General features: G+C 36.6%; 1 protein-coding gene across 1 annotated transcript in view; it reads right to left on the reverse strand.

The window, feature by feature from the left end:
• OTOG (otogelin) overlaps positions 1–19,425 on the reverse strand; it is a 108,761-nt gene that overhangs the window by 18,696 nt on the left and 70,640 nt on the right. The window contains exons 31-41 of the mRNA XM_009328550.1: positions 12,998–13,115; positions 12,218–12,297; positions 9,921–11,804; positions 9,159–9,662; positions 7,963–8,234; positions 7,157–7,325; positions 6,020–6,156; positions 4,698–4,787; positions 4,139–4,322; positions 1,150–1,370; positions 99–237 (exon numbers count right to left, since the gene is read on the reverse strand). Coding sequence (XP_009326825.1) covers positions 99–237; positions 1,150–1,370; positions 4,139–4,322; positions 4,698–4,787; positions 6,020–6,156; positions 7,157–7,325; positions 7,963–8,234; positions 9,159–9,662; positions 9,921–11,804; positions 12,218–12,297; positions 12,998–13,115 — 3,798 coding nt within the window. The remainder of the gene's footprint in view (positions 1–98; positions 238–1,149; positions 1,371–4,138; positions 4,323–4,697; positions 4,788–6,019; positions 6,157–7,156; positions 7,326–7,962; positions 8,235–9,158; positions 9,663–9,920; positions 11,805–12,217; positions 12,298–12,997; positions 13,116–19,425) is intronic.

The raw sequence follows: 19,425 nt of genomic DNA on the forward strand, positions 1-19,425 counted from the left end.
TCAAAGAGCATTGGTATTTTCAACTTACAGTAACACTTATATTAGGCAAATTTTGTCTCTGTGAACACTAGAGGTACACATACATGCAGAATACTTACGGCAGTAATCAGAGCTTCTCCATTCTATACAAATGTTAAATTTGTTGCACATTGCCACATAGGCAGCTAGCGAAATGCATGGATTTTGAATGTACTCAGTGTCTTGAACCCATATATTACAGAATAGCTCAGGTGGAACCTAATAAAGAAAAAATAAAAAATATTGCACCTTCATAGAGACCCTGCTAGGTAGGAAATAGATTGACCTTTTTAAATATCAGCTACAAACAACGAAGCCAAAAGTTCTTGGTTTACAGTAAGCAAGAGGCCACCAGCCTTCATTGGTGTACAAAAAGACTCTACTAGTATTTAAAAGTAAGGCTTCCTGAATGTTGAAAAAATATAAGACATCCTTAATATTCCTCGGTTTCATCTCTTATAAGTGCCAAGGCAAGAGCTAATACAGTTTTTCCAATAAAAGGCATAATTACTCATTGTTCCTTGTTCTCCCTTACCTCTATGTTTTTGTCTATTTTTGGCCTCAAACTCAACAACATACAAAGGTGAAATGGTAAATGTACTCATATGAGCACAAATACATAATTTATTTGCACAATTTGAGTTTGTTATTTGCTTTAGGTTTGCTTTAAATGGTCTGTTCTACCCTCTCATCTCTCTAAGCTGGAACTCCTTGTCTCTAGAGCCTTTGAGAATGTAGGCTCTCAGATTACCTATTGCAATTTGGAACTTCTTAAATTACTGAACACTTAAGGATTAATTAAATCCTAAAACTATTTTATTTTACTTTGCTCTACATCATATTGATATAGTTGAATTAGCTGGGGCTGATTTATAAATGAGATGGAATTGTCAAAACTAACAGACATATATTATGAATTCTGAAAGTGTTAGTTGCTTATTGCAACTCTCCTATCAAGCTGGCACACTCTTTAATTATTTTTACCTTACAACTGTATATACAAAAAAGTATCTATCTCATTCCACAGATGTGGTTACATGTAGTTTCACATTAATGAAATTATCAAGTATACAAAATTATATCAGAACCGCATTGTTCTCAAAATGTAAGCTTCCGAAATAGTTAACATACATAAGGATGACAGCTGCTGAAGGTCTGGTTCAACACCAGTCTTAAGCACTCTGAGCAGTCCATGACTGAGCAATTAGTTTCCTGATGTCTGTCTTCCCCAACATACTTTAACGTGTCTGGCACTTGCCAGCTGTCTATAAAAGTCGATGGAGCATCACTTTTGCTTAAAACTGTCCTATTGGGTAGCATCAGGTCATTTTCCAAGCTTCTATCACAAAAACCTGTGTATTACCAGAAGAAAAAAGCAGATTAACACTGCACAGTTCATTCCGAAGTATGTTTGAAGTGGCATATTCAAACAAGTATATAGCTTTTAAAAAACTTATACAACATGACAGTATCACAACTCACAACAGATGTGGAAAGTCTCTGGTAGGATCAAAACACAAAAAATTCAGACAAGTTAAGCAAAGCAAAAGTAAAGATGCATCTATGAATTAAGATGGGTGAAAGGGAATCTATTGCATATCAAAGAGCTGTTCAGAGAGCCCAGCTATGGCACACAAGCTTCACCTCAATTGCACAAGCACTAAACAAAAACGTATTTTAAAAAAGGTTACAAAGCACCTCCGTGTATATCAACAAATGAAAACTGTAAATGTTATCGGAAAAGGGAACTCCCATAAAATGCCAAGATACTTATCTGATACTGTACTTCAGAAATACTGTACTATTCTACTTATGCTTCTGAGCAGTCTTAAGCATCTATTGGGTTAAGAGCTACCATAAAAGTGCAGTTTTGGCACTTCCAGGTATGCTTATATTACCATCAGAAGGCAGCATCACATTTTGTTTCTGTTTAAACTAAGGTAGTTGGCAATTTTGAAACACTTTGGAGCAAATGAAGCAATGTAACACATGGAGAGTGACTTCGGTCAGCACAGAACATCCAAGTATTACAGTAGTCTCCTCTGGAAGGTCCTTTAAGAGCCAGTAGGTATAAAAAAGCAGAATGATGAATCAGTCCCCCAAATTGCAATTTCTGAGGCTTTTGTATCAGACTTCTGATGTCTCCACAAACTTGCATGGCAATTCTAAATCTTTATCAGTTCAAAAACTATTTGTGGATTTAACCCTTTCTAGAGAACTGGTCTGTTTTACCATTTTTCACCAATTCTTGATAACATGAGCAAGCCGTTGACAATCAGTGATACAGCAATAGGCATTCAGAGAGTAAAACAGCTTTTGAAACTGTAACCTTTATTCGACCAAAAATGTTTCTGGTTGAACTTTTTGAGGTTGTGAGTCTATGCAACACAAATACGAAATACTTGATGGTTCTGAGAAACTTCAAAGGATTGCTAATGTCTGCGATATCTTTTTCCACCACTTCTCTTACACATTGACAAGGAGGCTTAACACAGCAAAACTAAGGCTTCACATTTGACTTGGCAGGAGCTGGTTGCAGCTAAAACTGACATGCTTGCACTCTCTTTCACCAGTTTTGCTATAGAGATGTCCATGTTCCCTTCCCACATCCCTCATCTCCCACACCAGCTCTTCACCAGTTGCCGTGTTTGCCTGATCCTCCCACTGTAAAAGACACTGTTGTCTCTAACAGATCTTTCCAAGGAATGCTTGCTGCTACAAAACTGTAACGGTGCCTTCGGTTTTATCATTTCCATGAAGCTTAGAAAACAGGATCTACCAATACTGCAGTTCAGCCAAAAGACATCTGAGAAAGCTAAAATACAAGAAGCAAACTAACACAGAAAGCACAGGAGATCAGGGTAGACTGATTTATCCTGAAAAGATGTAGTACAAGCAGCTCATTTAAAGCAGGCTCTGGTAAGTCACACCAGACAGCACTGTGCAGGCAGATCTATGCACAGAATCCCAATCAGAGATGAATACCAGAAAAATACAGCATATTCTCTGAAGGAGTTGTACATGGAACACCATCCACAGAAATGTGTTGTCATCTAGTTAAAGCACCTTGTAAACCAGGAACGTAATGTTCCCAGTTCTCCCTACCACAGTAATCAAACAGCTAAAGGCAAAACAGACTTTCATGATAACTTGAATCAGGCTTACTAAAAAAATACAGTCTTCTTGTTTCTATTTGATCCAATTACAATAACAATTAGCCAAACAAGGAAAGAATGATGTTGAAAACAAAAGTTAGGGCAAATTACAGATAATAATCCAATTTCAAAACGGCAGTAAATTCAAACTCTCTTCCTTTGCGAGAAGCACATTACTGTCTGCAGGACTTGGAACTGGACTGAGCTATCACTGGTATTTGATACTGAGCTACAGGCATTTGCCCTTTCTGAAACTGGAAAGATATCCACTGTAATTATATGAACTCTGTAACCCTGGTTTCCAGCTCCAATTTACAGCAGATAAATTTACAGATTCAGGTGTCACAGTAGGGATTTACATCAACAAATACATGCTTCCAAATCTATAGCACCAACAGCTTATTCAAGGCTATGTTTTTTAGAAAGAAAGAAACCGTGTGAAACTATTGAGCAGACCTAACAGAGTGCAACATTATGGTTATTTAACCCATTACTATTAAGAAATTCCTACTGAACTATTTCCTCCAACAGATAAACTAAGATTAGTTCTCTCAAGTTAACATTTCCTGTGAATTCCGACCTTTAGAAACTGAAAATAGCACATATTGCTTCCTATCAGATGGGTATCTAACACTAAATCTGTAAATTACCTTATTTGACATTATGGATTTATGCCTGACTTACTTATTGGGTTTGGTTACAGCAATCATGCCTATGATTCAATCAGGTTATAGTCAGAAGCAACACTATGGGTAAAAAGTGATTACATGGCTAGGTATCAAATATAATTTCAACAATTATCAAAATTAATAATAATTTAATTTTAATAGTATCTTAAACCTTGCAATTATCTGCAATAACTCTTTGAGCCAGATCCTGCAAAAGATATTTTATATGATTAGGAAAATGTGCTTCCCTGGCAAAGCATATGAACACCTTTATTTCTTGCACTACTCTGTACTTACCACATAGTCCCAAAGCTCTTGGTTCTCCTGTACTATTAAACTCAATAATCATCACGCCTGTGTTGTGAAACCACTGAATTCTCATTTTTGTTGGGGTCTCAACTGCATACTTGAAGCCCGAATCCTCAACTTTGTACCCGTATTTTCTAACAGTAGGCCAAGCAAATCTTGAATTTACTGTTATCTAAAATACACACGGAAAAGAGATTAAATATCAGGTATCAAGTGCTGTAGATAGAAGAACCAAGGCCAGATTCTTGACAACTTAAGAATCTAACTCATAACTAATTTAAAAAGAAGTCAGACTCACCTCCACAAAGATAATATAGGTACTAAAGAGACTAACAGTTTACGTGCCTTGCTCTGCGACTTACCTCATTCCCCGTCCTTGCATCACAATTTGACTCTTTGAATTTACAAGCAGTTTACTAAATTACAAATTTGGAACAATGAATTATATTATGTCCTACTCTAATCTTCAGTACCCACATGGGGAGGCAGTTGATTACAGAAGATGCTATCTAAAAGGCAAAGAAAAACAAACCCTCAAAATACTTACTTTTCTACTTAAACGATTGATAATAATTTGGTTTGATACATAGGTTAAATTCAACATTGCCAGGCACAAAGAAGTTGAATTTGAATTACTCTGTGGGGAAAGCAAAAATACGTTAACCATAGTCATGATGTGCAAAATCTTTATACCTTAGCTACTTATTGTTTTTAGGTACTGGGACATTAAGGATTTGGGGGGGGGTATATTTTTAAGAGAGGAAAACTGCTGCTGATTGTAGTTTCAAGTCTGGACTACAAAGTTCATCTGGATAGCATTCTTGCAAAATAAACAAAATACTATGATCGCATTGTGTTCAGCAACTGTTTTATATCACCCAATCTTGAAATTAAAACAGAAATAAAGGTTTTCAGGAAAAAAAAATATGGCGGACTAGCTGTTTGGACATCGAAAAATATGAACCACATATTTGAAGGTGAGCAAGAACAAGACTGGGAATGATGAATCTATATGATATATGAACAGTACAGAAGTAATGGATCAGAAATACATGCATACTTTCCAAGCTACAAGGTGCTGAACAAACCAGATAGTACTGAATACAACAGAAAAACAAATCTGAAAGTTAAACAGATCTCCTTTTTCGTATCAATCATATTGAGCTTCTGGAATTAACTTCCACAAGGTACTAATTTAGACCAAACTTTGTGATGGACATTTATACGAACATCAAAATTACCTAGCTTTCATAGAAGAGACTTTACTAAAGCGTTTTGTAAAGGCTCACAAGAAATTAACTCCTCATGACATAAAGCCAATCTACACTACCCACTAGGTAGGATACCCATTAGGGTTTCTATCTGCCCATTCTGTAACAACAAGTATTTGCCCCTATCAGAGACTTGTAATGCACAGGGCAGTCTAATTTAGTCTGACAATCCTACAGCCTACTGGTGTTTCTAGTGTAAATTTCTCCACTTGAACACAGATAAAAATCATGCACTGAAATATACTGGTGGTACACTGGTACACTACAGTGGTACTTACTATGTGATGGCATTCACAGAAGTGACTAATAAATGTATATCCACTTAATCTCTCACCACCTTATCTATTTTACACATATAATAAGATAACATGGACCTACCTCTAACCTTCCAGCTATTTCAGAAGGAACTATGCATATACAGTCAGGTGATAAAGTGCTATACAATTCATAAATGTTGTAAAGTGCAAATACAATTCATAGATACTGCACAGAAGTGAATAATTAACCACAACTATGTAGTATTACTATGCCCTTTCTTTTAAGATACATCTTATTAGCAGTACTGAACACCATTTGTTAGCTGATAAATTTTAGTTACCATTCTACAGTCAAGGACATGGATGGTTATAGTTTCATCTCGAGTTTGACTAACAACGTAGGACGCTTCTTTGAATAAAGCCAAATGATTTCCATCATAGGTTACAATGCTCAGATCAGAGAAAATTGTGCAACGACCTAAGAAAAATAAAAATAAATTGTTTTTTCTAACTTACTTTAGAATTTCTGTAAATATTACAAGATATGAAGATAAAATGATAAATTTTATAAGATTAACTAGCTTACTAGAGTTTCATATATGCAGCACATATTTTCAGCTATATTTGATACTGCTGCACCTCTGTAAATGGACAGCAGAGTCAAATCCTGCATATTTCAATGGGACAATCTGCAGGCGTCTGCAATCAGTTATTTACTTACAGTTCTTACCAGCAAAGGTTTGTAATTTTTACAAATCCCAAACTAGCAGGAAACATGAATGACAGTGGAACATGCCGGCTCCTTAGTTCCCTTCTAGTCTTGTTCCTAAGGTGGGAGCGCATGTGGAAAGATTCCTTCTTCCCACTCATTGCTAAAGCTTTTGTGTTTCAAAGGGCTTGGAGTTCTACTCCTAGTTATCTCAAACTCTAAAGCATAAGCAGAAATTTGCATTGCTTATCTCTGCATCCTTTCTTTGCTATTATGGACTAAATTGATTTTCTTTAAGGTTTGGACTCTTCCTGCCCAATTCTAGGTAATTGATGGGAGTGACTACAGTACAGCTATGCTTCCAGAGTCCCCAAACTGTAAACAGAGCTAGTTAAGAGTCTAGGGAATCTTCTCATCCTGAAGCAGATATAAGATGAACCAAAAAATCCACTAACTATATTGACTAGGTGTCCTCTGATTAGACAGAAGACAAGATGGATCTAAGTCAGACCTAGACACATCCATTGCAGATACCTAAAGCTGGGTAAGAGGAATACCCTACATTAAAGGAGCATTTTGATTTCATTTCCCTGGATGTAGAACTAGAATTATAAATTGCGTTTGACAATGAGTAACCTGTACAATATGCATCTTCTGTTTCTATGCCATGGTATAGAAGGGTCAGTTCTTAGCCTTCTTACACATGCATTAAATTGTTACCTAAATTCACTTCAAAAGTACTGCATAATAAAATTTACATAAAACTTACATGCACATTCCCACTTTGGGCAGCATTTGTCACCATTCATTTGAGTAGCAAATCCTAAAACTCCACAGCTGGGTTGAGTTGCATTGTATGGGCAGTTCTGCGATTTATTAACTTGGATCAGTTGTCCATCCAAGCAAATGTGTTTTATGCACTCATTCTCTGTGATTGGCTAAGGCATATTTAATAAAAGACACAGGTTACCATTTTTACCAAGCTAGTATCACAATATTGCAGAGTATTTGCTCAAAAAAGGGGCTCACGTTCTTCAGGTACAGAATACTTACGAATCCCCGTGACACTGATGGAAGCTACAAATGAAGAGCACCTTTGAAAACCTGACCATTCTGAGGACAGTTTAAAACTGCTGTCCTGTTGCAAAGCAGCGAACAGCATTATTGAATTTTTAACTTTACATTAAAAGAAGTTGGGAAGGAAAAGCATGGAAGGGCACAAGTAGGAATAATAACAGGGATCTCTGGAAAGATGTACTTTAAGGAGGGCAACATGACAAAAAACTGCCATTGAACAATATGAAGCACCACATTTTGCCAAAAAAAAATTCTTCTAACAGTCACACTCAGAAAACTGAGGCCCAAAACACAGTGTATTATAACACTTACGAAAACTATTATGTGCAATGAAATCATCCAAAGTTACAGATGTAATTGAGAAAACAACAGGGCTCCCTGTCTGCTAGATATTTTAAATCCTAGAGATCAAAGTATAGCTCACAATTTTTTTAACAGTGTGTAAAAGTAACCACGACATATTCAAAACCAAACAGATAAATATTTATAGTTACTCACCGTACAAGTTTGAAGAGTTGCTGTTTCTCTAGGCAGCATAAGAGCTGATGCTGTGACTCCTGACACGGCTTCAGCTGTTGCCAGTCCATCAGAAAATGTTGTAGTCAAGCCATAAAGTGGTTTGGTAGATAAATAGGCAAGTGAGAAAACTGATGGAGCTGTTGTGTCATTTGGATGGTCAGATATCGTTAGCAGTGAACTCACAGAATGTGTTTGCACCTCAGATGATACTTCAAGTTTTGAAGTTTGAGTAGTACTGACTGATGACGCAGCTATAGAAGAAAATGGTTTCGGTTCAGAGGACGAATGTATAGTGGACAGTACTGATGCACTTACGTTAGAAGGAACTGCAGTTGTGTTTGTGAAATATGGAGAGTAAAATGTCTGAGATGTTTCTGGGGTAACGGTAGCACCTTGAGTATGGACGGCTTGGACTTTTGTTGTTAATTCTGGCTCTTCAGATTTTACTGTATCAAGGGGCATGGCTCCTTTTGCTTCTGAAATAACAGAAAAATAGGTGGGCTTCACAGAGCTTGTGATGGATTCTGTTACTGCTTCTGCCTTGTCTGAAGCTGCTGATACAATACTAATGTTTTGCCCAGTACTGCTTATCATTGAAGAGGCTGAAGCTGCAACTGATGAACGGGCCATAGCCGACAACATTGTACTAGCAAGAAATGTGGAACTGTAGGCAGTGGTTGGAAGTGTGACTTGCTTAGGCAATACCGCAGTTTTCTCTGTACCACTTTTGCCCATTGATGTGGATGGCCCACTCACCATCACGATGGGAACTTCTGTTTTTTCTGGTAACAAAACTGATGAAGACGTTGACTTAGATTCTGGTGAAGCTGTAGTTGTTTCAAGTGTTTGACTTGATTCAAGTGATTCAGTAAACAGGGCCTGCCATGTGAATTTTAGACCAGTACTTGTCTTTTGTGTAGAAAATGAAGGAAACGCTTCTTTTTTCATCGTTGCTAAAGAAGAGGAAGCTGCAAGCACTTCTGGTGAGGAAGGGAGAATTCTGGTGCCAAAAATCAAGTCAGCTGTTGTTCCAGTTTGGACTGTAGACTGCAAAACAGAAGTAGTTCCTGATACATACGGCTGTGTGACTGAATCAGTTAAATGCAACTCTTTTTCAGTTGGTAAAATAACTTGTGTAGGACCTACTGAGGTAGGTAATATGCTTGAATGAATGCCTCCAGGTAGTGAGGTGATTAAAGGGTATGAAGAAGTCAATTCTACTGTAGCTTCAGTTGTGCTAAAGACATGTTGTGGCTGACCAGTGGATTTTGTTAGAGTTTCTGCAGGATACTGGTAAATTGGGGTACTGCTTTGGCTTGTCAACGAAGGCTCAGAAGTCTGACGACCAAGTTCCATAGCCTTCTGAGTAGAAAAATGTGGTATAGCCATGGTCTTTGTGGTCTGTACTGAAAGTTTATCTCCGGAAGATGTCTGCCAAGAGAAAGGGCCTACTGAAGACAGAGGAAAAGATGGCTGAGCTGTAGGTGCTGTAAGTTTTACTGCATCTGTTATACTTTGGACTGTAGATTTCAATGCTGTAGAAACTATTTTAGTTTCTACTGGATATTTTGGTGTGGTTGTTACTTCTGGTATCATCTGTGTTAAAGAAGGTGAAGAAACCGATTTATCTGCTAGATACTGAAAGGTGGAGAAAGCAAAAGAAGACTTTGTTACTGGAAGTATAACAGAAGGGGACAGAGTTGATTTTTCTTTGGCTGTCATTACCTTTTGGGATGTTATGAGCTGACTGCTGAATTCAGAGGATGGAGAGAATGTGGCATAAGTGATATTTAAAGTGGCTTTGCCTGGCAATTTGTCATGTGATACTGTTGTTAATGGACTTGATTGTTCTGTTACAGTGGATAAAGGAGAGAAAGTCAGGACTGGAGAGGTCTTTTCTGTTGGTAACATAGATTTTGCTATAGTTGTTCTTGGATACAAAGAGATCATTTCATGGGATGTATGCACAGGACTGAGAGCTGTCAGTGATGCTTCTTTTCCATATGAGGGTAGTGAAGGAAGAGAAATGTTTAAAGAGATTAGAGAATGTGATGGTGAAGAAGGGAAAGCAGATGGCTTTCTAGTAGAGATGCTAGTAATTCTTTCCACTTGTGATTTATCAGGCTGTGTTGTCAACAATGTGGTTTCAGTTGCACTAAGGAGAGCAAGTGGAGATCCGGTGACAGATGTTCTTTGAGCTGACTCTCTTTCTGTAGCTACAAAAGGAACTGTGGTGGTTTCTTTTGATGAGATAGAGGCTTTCATTGCTGATGTGGTAACACTACCTGAATATGCTGAAGTGCTGGTCTTCGCTGCACTTGAAACCAGAGTTGACTTGTATTCGGTAGATGTTTTTCCAGAAAACAAAGTTGGCTTAGTTCCTAATTCAAAAGGGGATGTTATTTTGGATGTTACCTCAATAGACAAGGGTGTCACTCTGATAGTCTCAGCCACAATGGGATATTTAGTGTATAATGTAGTCAGGAACTCTGTTGTGTTTAGAACTATGTGTAAGGGATATCCTGTAGTTGAAACAGTTTTGAATGTTTTTTTTAATTCACCTGAAGCTGGAGAAGCAGAAGTAGAAACAGACACTGAAGGTCTTTTTGTAGGAAAAGTGATGGATTTTTCAGTTGTAGAACTAGGATGTAGTGAACATGGAGGGAAACAGGAACTTGATGTATGCTCCACATGAGATGTTGTTTCGGGAGTTTCCTTTTTATGAGTTGTAAATGATAACGAAGTTGTTTCTGATGACCTCTCTTGAGTTTGCAGAGTTGTTGTCTTTGGACCTAGAGTTGTAGTGAAAGGTACCTCTGCAGCACCTGTCAGGTGTTGAACCATTTCAATAGGAGGTTTTGTAATTGCCTTTCCTAATGAAATAGGTGGTGTGGATGTTGGTGAAAATGTAGTCGTCGTGCTTTGTTCAGTTAAAACAATTGCTGCTTTTGTTGTTGCTGAAGACAAAGTAGTGATCACAGGAGAAAATGATGTTACTGTAACATTAGCTACTGTGGTAAAAGACTGTCCTATGCTTATTTTTGTCCCTTCTGAAGTTCCTGTTAGGTTTACTCGTGGCGTATATGAAGGCATGCCCAGAGGTGGTGAAGTGGAAAACTGGGGCAAATACGCAGTGGTTTTTTCTGTTATTGATTCAAATGAACTGGGTGTAAATGCTGTAAGTCCTTCTGGTTTTACTTGTGCTTCTTTTGTGGGAAGTGTTCTTGTGGCTATTTCTGATATTTCCATTATTTTAGTTTTGACTGGCATTTCTGTTGTTCTAAGTATAAGTGGTGTTCCAGTAAAAATAAAAGTAGAAACCGGTTTGCTTTCTGATTCTGTGCTTGTAGTCACTGCGTGTGTAGCAGTTACTGTCTGAGGTTCTGTAGCCCTCAATAGCTTAGTGGAACCACTACTGATCAGTTTTATCTTTGTGGAAGTTTCTGAACTGACAGTAGATGGAAACAATGGAGAAATGTCAACAGGAGAAGACAAGCTTACATTAGATTTTGTTGTCCTAGACGTTGCTGTAGTGCTTCTCCCAGATGTCATTTCTGTTGACTGTGAAGAAATATTTGATGATAAAGTTTTGGTTGGAAGTGTTGTATTAGATGTCACAGCTGAAAATTCAGTTTCCCCTGTAGTTGCAGCGAGTTGCAATTTTGAAGGAAGTGTTGTTTCCATGTCCTTTGTTTCAGGTACAAGAAATGAAGTTACCGCTTCACTGATTACTGCCAAACTTGTAGTTGATGTTACGTGTGAAACTGCTGGTGTTCGAATGCTGGGTATCAAAGGTGGACTATCATCTGCAGGTTCAATGCCTGAAATCAGACACAAGTAAACAGTAGTCTGAAATTTATAAATAATTATAGTCATGAAGCTAGCAGAGCTAAAAGGAAGTTATGTTAACTCGTATAATTCTGATATTTTCAATTGCCTTTAAACTTCTAAAATTCACAGACAAATTAAAAAATAAACTCATTAAATCATCTGCTTCACATCTAATGTTACTGAAATGTTTTAGGAAGAAAGAACATCTTAGTTTAAAATTTGCCTCAGATTTTTGAGGAGTGAAATTATTTTAACTAAAATGTATGTTTAGTAAGCGCAAGATTTGTAAAACTAAGGTCATAGTCACACAAATTTAAGCACCAATATTTGAAAATTTGACTAAAGACCCAATAAATTAATAAGCTAAGTATCATACATAATATATATAATTTTTCAAACATACAGTCTTCAAAATACACGCATCTTTGAGTGATTTCATCCAGCAACATATTGAGCGGACAGGCAGGGATGCATCCTTCCACCCTAAAAGAAAAACAATTAGTATTAACTAGTTGAACAGTATCTTCTGGATCAAGCATTTAATTTTAGGAAAACAGAATTTATTTATAAAGTATTTTTAGATAGAATAAGACTGTCTACTTAAATCTTATCACCTCAGTGTACTCCTTCAAAATGTCATTGCCATGGCTTCCATTTTCACCCAGATCTAAGCAAAAGCATGAACTTCGCAATACTCAGCCTTTGAAATGAACGGTTGCAGGTTCAATACTGAATGCTATTGCTTAAGAAACACCAAACATTTTTACACACCAAAATCCAAACGCCACTTTTACCAGATTTAGCACAAATTCCAGTTAGGAGGAAAAGGCAAGGACAGATATGGCTGTTGCAATGCCATAATGAAAAAGTAAGGGAACAACTATTTGAAACAAACTTGTAATCACCTCTCTCTATTAATACTCTATAATACGCCCCCACCTTGAAAGTTACAAATACGCTAGTCATTCCAGAATCTGACAACAGTTACCTAACAACTGAAATGTCAATTTCATGCAGCTGTCACAGCAGGTTTTATTCAATTTCTTTTCTCCTTCACTTACTTCCTTATACAAGAACACAGTCCTGCTATACTGAGCCTACATCTGGTCCCTCCTATTCATATTACTCTGCATAAGTATATTACCCAAATTACATAATTCTCCATAAAAATACAGATCCTTACTTTGGTACTGCTTGACAGTTTTTTCCCAAAGGGTCCCTGCATGTCTTGAAACAAGGGCTTGTACAGGCATCATAATGCCATTCACATGCAGAACGGGATAGAAATTTAAATTTGACATCTGAAAAACAATGAAGATCTGTTATTCTTATATATTTCTAGAAACACACACAGATACATATCACTAAGAGGCATGCTTTAAGTTCACTGCAGCTCTAAATCTCCTACTGTTTCTACCTGTATTCTCTACAAGTAAAATTGGTAATATTTTTTGAACTGCTAAGGTCTTTAAAACACAGAAAAAAAGTTTATGTTTGTGCAGAGTATATTAAAGAGTGCTGGCTCTGCAGCCTGTTTTACTCTTCGTAGTATAAAATATGACATTGAATTAGCCACATTTACTGAATATTACAATCACTTGAAAATAAAGCCAGGCAAGTTAGAGCCGTTGTTTTTAAGTTTTAAAAACTATATCAACAATGAAACTACATGCTTGGTTATTCAAACAAAATGCAAAATTAAGATTACGTTGATTCAGTACAATTATTGCTACTAAAAATAAAAAGCACCAATTGGATACACTGGTACTTTTTATAACATGAAGTATCATAACACTTGTTTACTTTATGTGTAAAATTTGCTGATATAGCACAAAGGTGTACATAACTTGTATGATACAATTGTATATTAAAAGCCAAAACAAACACCACTCCAAATAAAGTAATCAGAAATTATGCCAATTTAGTGTCCTTAAAGCAATGTATCTTAACAGTTGATCTTCTCAAAAGCAGTATGAGATAGCCACTCCAAGAGAAATTAATTCAAACCTCAAAACATTTTGAATCTGAAATTCTAACTTTTCCTACAACGAAGAAAGCAACTCAGATGAGATGAGACGTAGTCTTGCAAAATTTAACTCAAAACATATACTTCACCAGACAAAATAGTACCAATAATGAAACACTATGGTAAATTAAAAAAAAAAACAAACAAAAAAACAACAAAAAAACCCCTAAACCCAAACTGCCTTTAGAGTATCTACACAGACAGTGTTTATTGAAAGACTTCAAATTCACATAATTGAAACCCAAAGTAAAAATTCCGACAGAGGAAGAGTTAAACTTCAAAGTGAGAATAAACAGAAATAAGGATCAGCTATTTTTCCAGTGCTTATTAAATTATGCAGGAACTTTACAAAATTAATGTAAAGAAGAAATACGCTGAGTATAAACTCTGAAAGAAAAAAATTGTGGCAATCATTGTGTGGGCGACATGCACTTGCATGTTCAAATGCAGTATTATGCTTTCTTTTTCACCACAACCCTGCCTCACCTACATGCAGAACGGTTTCCCGCACGATGCTAGATTAGCCCAATGGCTCTAGCAATGCCTGCATGACTTATGGAATATATCTGGATTTCAGTACCTGAACTATGACAACCCACCCCAGCTCCTTCCTGTAGCAGGCAGGGCAGGACAGTGACATTTCCTTTATATTTACACCTACAGAAGACCACCATCATGACATATGGGTCCCCTCTAGATTGGTAAACCCGATCTTAGAGCTATGTTGTTCACAGCCTACAAAGAGTAGCTGCTCTTAAAGAATGTTTACATTAATGCCCAGAAAGAAAATGCTTATTACTTAGAAAAAGTTTCCATTTTTGGTCTTTTGAAGTCTTTTTCTTTTAAGTTCTGCTGATCTTCACTTGACTGAGATACAGAGTAGTTCTTTTACATCTTCTTGAAGACATTAAATTTTTCTGTGAAGATCCTAAGAAATTGTTCTTCCTGCAATTCAGGGACATCTGCACTTACAGGTAATTACCTCTCTGACATTATTAACCATTAATGTCTTCTTTTCTAATACAAATAATTCTCTTAAATCAAAGGGATAAATCAAACTCAGACAAAAGAGCGTGTATGTTGCCATCTAGTGTTATCCTTTTTACATGTCACTCTAAGGATGTAACTTATCACTGCTTTTGAAAACATGATTCCTACGACAGTAACAAAAGCATTTATGAAGTTACATTCCCCATGAAAAGCTAAGTACAAGTCACTGAATTCTTCTGTGACCCCTTCTAGTGAAACCAACTTAAGTTGCTAAAATCTAATGGAGGAAGGGAATTATTTCCATACATTTTGCTGACTGATGTATGGGATTTTGTATGCGCTGACAGGTCAGAGTGGTAAGGTTTAAGGACAAAAGAAGATATATGACAAAAAGACAGAACATACTAGAGACCTGTTGGCACAGGCAATCACCAACAGTAATAATAACCAGCAATAACAGTATATCTGAGTGGACTCTAGGAAATCTCATTTTCAGATAACCCTAGATCAAGTACAGAGACAGATCAGTAACTTTTAACTCTTGCCACAAAGCTCACCGTTAATCACAGAAGAAGTTTCAAACACAAGAGGGACAAGCTTTGCAGAACACATACTGTAACCCGACGAAGAATGCTAATTTCTCAATTTAGCAGAACAATGATCATGAATTAACACTTCCAAGTGCTGGGATTAACATACCATCTCCCATTCTCCAAATAAACTTAGACTTTTACAAAATGATTGCCATGTTTTCCTCAAGCTTTCCTACAGATTAAGTTCACAGAGTGTGCTGGTGTTGCATGCCTTGGTAGGAAATAGGGCGAATTTCTACGTAACTGCATAGCATTTGTTGAGTGGTTCATGAACACCACTTTCAGTCAAGAACGAACAAAGTCATGCTTGCCTGCAAATACTGTCTCTACTTCTGCAGAAAGAAGTATGGACAACAGATGAATTCATTAACCTGGTCATAAAAATTGTTTTCAAAGAAGAGCTGTAGAACCAATGGACATTTAATTTTCCAGTCAAGGGATTTTAGAGAATTAGGTATGCCGGGCCAAGCTGTATTAGGTTTTTTAGTGTGCAAATTACATAAAAGAACAGACCAAATCACCACAGCAAGAGCTGAATATAATATATTGCATGAATTGGTTTCCAGTATCTCAAAAGTTTTCAGTACGTCTCAGTAAACCCATCAGATATAGTGAAATCTGTGCTTTATTATGAATTATGGGAAAATGGCTTTCCAGCATTAGGAGAATGTCAGTTCAGTCATTCATCATATTTAAGGTTTTCACTATTGGCAGCATCACTTCTGGAATGCCTAAGCAGCCCAAGGACCTAGCTGATTGACTGTGCAAGCCACTGTTACAAAAAACCACAGCAAGATGCAGTTCCTGCTTAAAAAGTTTAGACTAAATAGAGATTAGACAGAAAATGAAGGGGAGGAAAAACAGATGCACAGAGCCATGTTCTGAACTAACATGAATTCAAGAATAAGCCAAGAGAACAATAAAGTATCTCTATACCTAGCTAAAATAATAGATTATTTTGCCTCTTTTTAGTACATCTGTATATTAACTATAATCCCAATACCCACAATCATTAGGGTATAAGGAAAAGCAGTAACAAAGTGCTTTAAAGCCGTTTAAGCATCCCTCTCCCTAACTGAGGGATATTCCTTTCACTCTCTCTATCGATTTTAGACATTAACTTCCACGCCAGACCAACCTCAGCTTTATTGTTACTACAATGCTGCTATTCCCACGATCAAAACTACCACAGCTCAGAAACTCTGGATTTCACCAGTGTCATAGCACGAATGTTTTATGCTAGCCAGGATGCTCATCAGCCACCTCCACCACATGCTTCCTATTTTTTTAATACTTAAATTCCCCCTCCAGCAATGAGTAATACGAGCTTACTGTACTCTGTGCAACTGTACAATTCACTCACAACAAAAGAATGATACACAGTTTACAGACAATGAGTCAAGCTTCTTATATCAGGCACGTGTTCCTCAGAAGTGTTTGTCATGGCATTTGAAAATAACAATGTGTCTCCTGGTGAAGTCTACCAGCATTTGTCTTCTGCTCAGTGACACAGCAAATCCTTCACAAAATGGTAAATTATGCCCTGGATGACAGTCACTCCAGTTGACATGCCAACTGAGCCCACAGTTCTTTTACCTAACAGGAGCTGAGCATATCGACGTGTTACAGTACTGCAGAAGGTTTTTGTATGAATGCAGGTATACGCATTGCCAAAGACAATATATTAAAAGTTATTCTCCAACTCCATTGTTTTCTCACTTGCTTGGACATCAGAAAAGCATTTTGTTCCCTGTAACTTATGATTTTCAGTCTTCGTGGCTTTCAAAAATAATTCTGTGGTAATGAGAACAGTTGCTACCATTTAATGAAGAATTTTAATATTTTATCACTGAAAAGAACACTGTGGTGTTCTGTTGAATCACAACAACTTTTCTTAGTAACTTGGCCATGTTTTTGTGTGTTGACAATTCCTACTGTTCACAAGTCCATCCTGCGTTTTTTTTCTATGCTGACTCTCACCTCATAGGGACAAAATTTGCCATTCTCAGAATATGCATATTATGAATAATTTCATGCTATGCTCAAAAAATGGCTATTTACTTTAAAAAAAACCCTAAAATGTGAAATGTTCTAATGTTAATAAAGGGTTGTATTTAAAATAAAGGTTTTAAACACAATGAAAAAAGATTAAGTATTTGGATTTTCATTCTCACCTGACACTTTTTTCTGTTTTGCTACTTTTCCCAAAGATTGCAAAAAATCTAGTAGGAACAAAATTTGCTTTAGAATTAGTTCTATTTATAATGGCAGCAAAACTCTGCTTAGTAACGTAGATTGCCTATCTCCTCAGTTACAAGTTTAGAAATGTGAAATCCTATCTGTCCACTTAACACGCACAAACTACTAACAAACTCTGCCCATGACTTCTAAGTTTCTGCAATGAGAAATGTAAGCAAATATCACTGGAAAAATTGAATTCTGTGCCCAGCCAAAACATCACTGAAAGCGAAGTATAATTATCTATCTCTCAAATACTTTTTAGTTTACTATTATGATGTTGGATGAATATAATCTTGTTAATGTAACTATTTCATCTCCTCCTATTTATTCAGTCAAAAATGGGAGGTCAAATGTTTGGTGTTTGTGGTATAAATAGGAAACACATTCTAATTCTACAGTAACCTCCATCTGATTCCAAGAGCTACCGAGCAGATGTGTTCAGTGACATACCCGGCATTTGTAGGTACAACAGCAGTTGCTCAGCATTATCCAGTCCCAGGCCCCATGTCATGATCTTTTGGACTGACGATGCATACAAGCTCAAATTAAACTTAAGAGCAACTCATTATAAGTAAAACAGGACATTCTGGAAAATTAATTCTACTGATGGAAATGGATAAGAGTAAGCTGAAGTTAACATAGGCAATGATATCATATGTAAATCTGGCTTAAGATGCAAGACGCTTTTGTAAAAAAACGTTTTTCATTAAAATTAATTTCATTTTCAGTTTTGCACTATGTTTGTGAATGTGTTTCAGTTAAATAAGACACAAACATTAAAAGCAACCAAAAATGCCCTGTATCAAACTTAAACAATGATAAATACCTCTGTGCAGTGTGCATATACTTAGTGCATCTTGAGGTTTTAATTTTAGCTGAAAATTCTATCTGAGACAGGCCTTATATTTACAGCAAATTAGCTATTAAAGCACACAGCTAATATTATTAAGAACTTTCCTGCAGAATTTATATAGGGCAAGTCACATTTTTATAATATATATAAAATTAACTCAGTGATCTTAAAAAGGTAAAGCATATTATGATAATTCTGTGAAAGGTAAAAGGTAACTACCTTGAGCACATTATTTTTAAAGAGTGTAAGAAAACTGCAGTTATATCCATAAAAAGATCATCAATTCCCTACATCCAGTAATTTCCCAACAATTTCAAATGTGAATTTATCACTTTCACACGACAGCTCTGTGCTTGTCCATATGGTAAGACTAAGTGCATTCTTTCTTTTGACTGAATGCATACCAGTCCATTGCCGGTAAAAATTCCTGCATAGAATGCAAAATGTATTTTCTTGTGAGTAAGTATACTCTAGATATTCAAATTCAGTTATCAACTCAAACTCTCAAATGTTTGTGGGAACAGGACAGCAGACAAATCTGAGTATAATGAAAATAACCCAATTTAAAAGCTGAAGTGACTTCTGATGGAAAATACTTTGCAGTGTTAGCCCATCATAGCTGAGCAATTTATAGTCAAAGTATTTCAATGTGACAATATTTATTGCTATGAAACTGGAAAAAGTGACTCGTCAGCTGATTTTAAACAAACATCTATCTATTGCTGTGGTCATCAGGTCATTCAAAATTCTTCCTTTTGAATGTGCGTCACAGAGCATGAAGAAGTCTCATGAGGAACTTTCTGGCCAAGGGGATTTACTGGGCCTATTATTCTGCTCCCGATATTTATCCTCTGATTCCGCAGGAATAGCTGTTCCTGGTTCAAGAGTTTCTGATCTAATATGCAAAG

The sequence above is a fragment of the Pygoscelis adeliae genome, unplaced genomic scaffold (assembly GCF_000699105.1).
Source record: "Pygoscelis adeliae isolate BGI_AS28 unplaced genomic scaffold, ASM69910v1 Scaffold166, whole genome shotgun sequence".
NCBI lineage: Eukaryota > Metazoa > Chordata > Aves > Sphenisciformes > Spheniscidae > Pygoscelis > Pygoscelis adeliae.